Genomic DNA, 5176 nt, shown 5'->3' on the forward strand with positions numbered 1-5176 from the left:
AGGAGGAGCAGAAAGAATTTTTTTAAAAAAAGACAACTACTTCTAGCAACAAGAGACAGAGAGAAAGGAAGACAGAAGACAACAGACAGAAAGACCAGTGAGCACAGAAAAAGACAGTGTGGTTTCAACATGCTCGCCATCCGGAAAGGTGAAGAAGTTAGAAAGCACAGACCAATTTCAAAATGGCCATGTTGTAAAGCTACATCCAACGCTCTCTGCCAAGTTTGCTAGTTCAGATCAATAGAGGCATACAGGAAAGAGATTATTAAGGAAAGGGCTCCAATGATGACTTCTACTTTCAGCATTAATTTTGCCTTTCTGACTGTTGTCATCTTAGAAGAGAGACATCACTGAAATCACCAATTCACACATAGAATATATGGGTTTCAGTGTACTCCATAAAAGAATAATCACAGAATATATTTCCAGATTTGTACCAGCCATCAGTTTCTCCCCTTCAAACCCAAAGCAACACAGACTTCAAAAATGTTAACTTAAGTCCTCTGTTTGAGTAGCTGTATAGGCACATTTTTTACAGATTATGAAAAACATCTGAAGATCCTTTCAGAATGAAACATGCAATGCATAGATTTCAATAGTACCCAAGGATTTATATATAACAAAGAAATCCAATGAAGTTGCTTAAAAATAACACCAATTTTGTTTCAAAATAAGTTACTCCTGTCCAGAAGAACTATTCAGAATCAAACTGTCCAAGTCAGCACAAGCAGAGAGGGGTAACAAATCTATTGTTTTGTCTAGCAACTCTTTAACAACCATTTCTATGGGTAGTAGGTCTGTCTCTTGCAACAACCATTTCTATGGGTAGTAGGTCTGTCTCTTGCAACAACCATTTCTATGGGTAGTAGGTCTGTCTCTTGCATCCTCACACTCTCCCCTTTGTTTTTGTTAAGTTTAAGATATGATCTTCCAGAGTTACATCTAGTATTCAGGGGGAAAATATAATTACTAGAAGTCATTTCTTACAGTTAACTCCCGGGGTATTTTTTTTTATTTCATATTTGTCCTATAATTTTCTTAGTACAGTAGGAGTAGAGAGATCTGGACTTTTAGCAGACTGTAGAGTAGATACAGACAACCACATTAATCATTCTTCTTTTTGACCACCTTGAAATTTCTTCTTTCCACTTAACAATGAATAATATGGGCATTCCCCTTTTCTAAAAGATTCTGGCTAGGAACCTGTGAAGGAAGTTGTAAAGGGTAAGAACTGATCTGAGAAGAAAAGTGTCTGCTTTAAGAAATGCAGGTGGTAAAAAGGCACTACCACCACTTCCTTCTTCCACCTTTCTTTCTTCAACAATTCATTTTTCACTTGGGCCCATTGCCGTCACTTGAGTTTCACTGCATCTTTGTAACGTCATAACAATAACTTTGCATTGCAAAGCATTTATGAGCCAGTGCCACAAACCCAAAGACCCAGTTCTGGTGTTTAACTAGATGAATTTTATGCACTGCCACATGAATCCCATGTCAAGCAAGCTGGAAGAAATATTTTTTCTATTATGTTACTCAAAGACACAGCTAATTTCCATTCTTTGTTTTAGAACGTTACTTTCTTTTTTTTTAATAAATACTCATTCCTAATGAATTAACTCTTTTCCTTTATCTAAATCAAAGATTGTTGGGTTTTTGTTGGGGTTTTTGGGGGGTTTGTTTGGTTGTTGGTTGTTTTTTTTTTTTTTAATGAAGCAGCCCTGCAGTATATTTCATGTTTGGTGTCCACATAGTTATTAAGCCTGCAAGAGCTAAATGTCCTTTTTTTTTTTTTCTTCTTCTCCCCATGAAAATCAGTATCTGATTATTTGGGGTCTGCAGTTTATCGTGAAGTACCTGACATTTGGTAGAAAATGTAAAACAATAATGATTTAGCTGACATACTTTAAGTGCTAAGGGAGCTGCCCAGTCCAGGGTTTTTTGTGACCCAGGCAGTTTCCTTGCTCCCAGTCTGGTAAAGCCTAACATGGTACACTTGTAGGCTTTGGAGATTCCCTACTTATGCTTACCAAAGGATGCAGCAGCTGCAGTTCCCATTCAGAGGTCAGTAACAAGGCTGAGAGCATTTCCCAAATACACATACATACAAGCATGCACAACCAAACACTATGCAGTCCAACACAGGTAGAGCAGAGCCTTTACCAGCACCTCCCTAAACACCAACAGCACTAAGAGTATGGATAGCCCATATACCAACTTAGTGCCTTTCAGCAGATGCAGACTAGGGTGAGCTCCACAGAAAATGAGTAAGAACTTACAAGAGTAGGGCATACGTATCTTAAAGAAAAAGCAGTGTATTGCACGCGATCAAGCACGTGTATGACCCCACATAACTTTTCAGGAAAGGACAACTGACTCATTCCTTGCTTTGATAAGAAGTAAATGAGTAAATACAGACAGACCTTCTTCTTCCTCTTTAATTTGGCAATTGTTCCTGTGCAACTCCCAAGATTACTATAGCTCCTGCTATGTGTCATCTCATTAGTTACTCTGCTGCTCTTAAATGTATCTTCTCCATTTAGATTGCACCCTCATGCCACTTCAAAAAGCGACATTTATTTTCACTGAAGAATAAGTTGAGGTTTAAACCACTGTTTGCAGAAGAAAGAGAAAAAAAAAGTTAAACTTTATCCAAAGGGTTTATCTTAGAAATACCAAAGCATTAAATACAACTTTGAAGGTGGAGGAATCTGCTTTCTAATTACTTTTCAAGATTCTAGTACAGTTAAGATTTATACCAAAAGTTCAGGTCATGACATCACAACACGGTCCCCAGAGCAAGACATATCTCTACCTACTGCTTCCCTCACACTCACGTACAGCTGCATATTTGCACATGTTGTGACTTCCAGAGTTTGTCAGACACAGCATGCCTATTGAACAAGAATTAGGGAAAATATATACAGCAATTTAATATAATAAATCTAATACAGTAAATAAAAAAAAAATATATATTTGCACATAAATGAAACTAATCTATCACTGCTGTATTTTTATTTTTAAAATAAAGCATTTTTCTTCTAGTACAAGTGCAGAGTAATATAGAATCAAGGAAACATGCAACAGGCTCAGCAATGCTGTGGTGTCTGCAGTCCTATGAGAAGGTAGCAGAGTCCAGAATTTGGAGTTCATAGAGAAGCTGATGCCTCATGAGGATGCCATTGCCGACACCAGCCAACATGCCCAAGACGCTTAGCACAGTACAGCACCAAAACATGCGGAGCATCACAAAACGCAACTGGCCTTCCAGCTTCTTTAAACAGCCTTCCTGAAACAGCTGCTCCAGATGGTTTAAGTTACCCATGCAGTGAGAACATTTCTCCTTACAACAGCTTTCAGTGACACCAGATTTCATACCTGAAAGATGCACAGAGGCAGCTGCTGTCTTTAGCCAGTCTGTGCAGTTTTGGATCCCACAATACTGTAGCTCCCTCTGTACCAAATCCACAGCCATGCTGCCAGGACCCTGTGAGTGAGTCCCATTGTAGTGATAAACAAGATAACCCATAGTGCTTTTCAGCTCAGAGGCCATCTGAACAGAGTACATCTGTGTCAGAACTACCAAAGACAATTCTAACCAAAAAAGGATCACCAGCAAGTACATGAGAATCCCTTGCTGACAGCGGGAGGCCTTAACAGAAATAGAGACAGCCAGAACTCCCGTAGGTACCAAGATAAGTGCAGCTGCAACAGCCAGCCAGCCAGGGAGAAGCAAGAAAGACTCCTGAAATAAATATCTGCAGTTCTTGTAAATCAGGATCACAAAAACTCCAGCACAGGCCATAGCTGCAGCAGCCCCCCAGAAGATGAAGCCTAGGAACCTCAGCAGAAATTGAGCAACAGGCCTAGGCCTGAGCCTGGAGTCCTCATAGCACCACAGAGATAACAATGACAACACAAATACCACCACAGTCCTGATTCTCCTCATTCTGCTCAGTCCTAACAACCCAAACCCTCACCACCAGCATTTAAGAGGCCTCCGCCCCACTTATCCAGGTGCAGAAGATGACATCTACACCCCAAAACAATTAGCAAGGGAGCAGCACTGATGAAACTCTCAGCATAAAGACTGTGCCCTGCATCAGCTGCTGCTTGTTCAATGTAACATGCAGGAACCAGGAGGGTATATGTCAAGCTTGCCATCAAGAGATCATCTACTTTGTTTGCATTTGAGACATTTGCATTTGAAGGAGGACAGCTGGAGAAAGGCTGCACTCCTTGCTTTACTACATTCATGTTTTAAAGAGCTAAATATAGAGAAATAGTCAAGGTGGTAGCCAGTGGTGCTAGATCAGATCACTTAGACTGCCCAAGTGAAAGAGGTAATCCAACCACTGATCCCAAAGCGGTGGCCAAGGAGGCAACAAATGCACAAATTAGAGTCATTAACAAAGGAATAGTTAAGCAGGGCTATTCAGGCTATTCAATCAGGGATCTCCATAGGTAACTCACCTAGACTCATTATCCTTCCCAGTATGTTTACCACTCATTAGTTTTTATATGGGACATAATGATGTTAATAATATTTTGCCTTTTTTTACTCAGCAAGATTTTTTGTGTAGATAGCTACAATTACTCAAGACACATGGGTGAGAAAAACCTACCATTTCACATTTGTACCCCTCAGTCTGCATTACCAGTGATTTGTCTGAGTGCTGTAATGACCGACTGCAAACAGTAAGATCAGTATTAACTTCTCCTTGTGTGTAAAGAAACTGAATTACACACCAGCTAAATGACTTCACAACAGTCCCAAAGGGAATTAACACCACTTATCAGCCAGCAAAAGAGCATTATTACTCAAACATGTGATACAGAAGAGCCAAGCAGTATGAGCAACCTGCATAAAACTTGCCACAGGTGCCAGGAAGGCAAATCCCAAGCCAACAGTGATTCCCTGATCATCTTGATTAATTCCCATAACATCTCTTCTGTTTCTCAAGATGCAGAGCAGGGCTAAAACAACAGGCATATACATAAGGGAGAATACAGATAAATGTTCCTCATTTTCAGAAACATGAGCACCTGCAGAAAATCAGAGTAATTTGGTGCTCAGATCCCTGGAACCCTGGAAAAGTCTCAGCAAAGCCAATGATCCCACATCTGTCAGATGTTTTACAGCAACCTATTGTGGTTGTATATGTTATGCATACACAGA

General features: G+C 40.0%; 1 protein-coding gene across 1 annotated transcript; it reads right to left on the reverse strand.

The window, feature by feature from the left end:
• Positions 1–3112: 3112 nt before the first annotated feature.
• Positions 3113–4480, reverse strand: LOC119141441 (tetraspanin-3-like). Its single transcript, XM_037373806.1, has 2 exons — positions 4471–4480; positions 3113–3972 (listed from the first exon to the last, which is right to left on the reverse strand). The coding sequence occupies exons 1-2, from the start codon at positions 4478–4480 to the stop codon at positions 3113–3115; spliced, it is 870 nt and encodes a 289-aa protein (XP_037229703.1).
• Between the last annotated feature and the right edge of the window lie 696 nt (positions 4481–5176).

This window comes from Falco rusticolus, chromosome Z, assembly GCF_015220075.1.
Source record: "Falco rusticolus isolate bFalRus1 chromosome Z, bFalRus1.pri, whole genome shotgun sequence".
NCBI classification, from domain to species: Eukaryota; Metazoa; Chordata; class Aves; order Falconiformes; family Falconidae; genus Falco; species Falco rusticolus.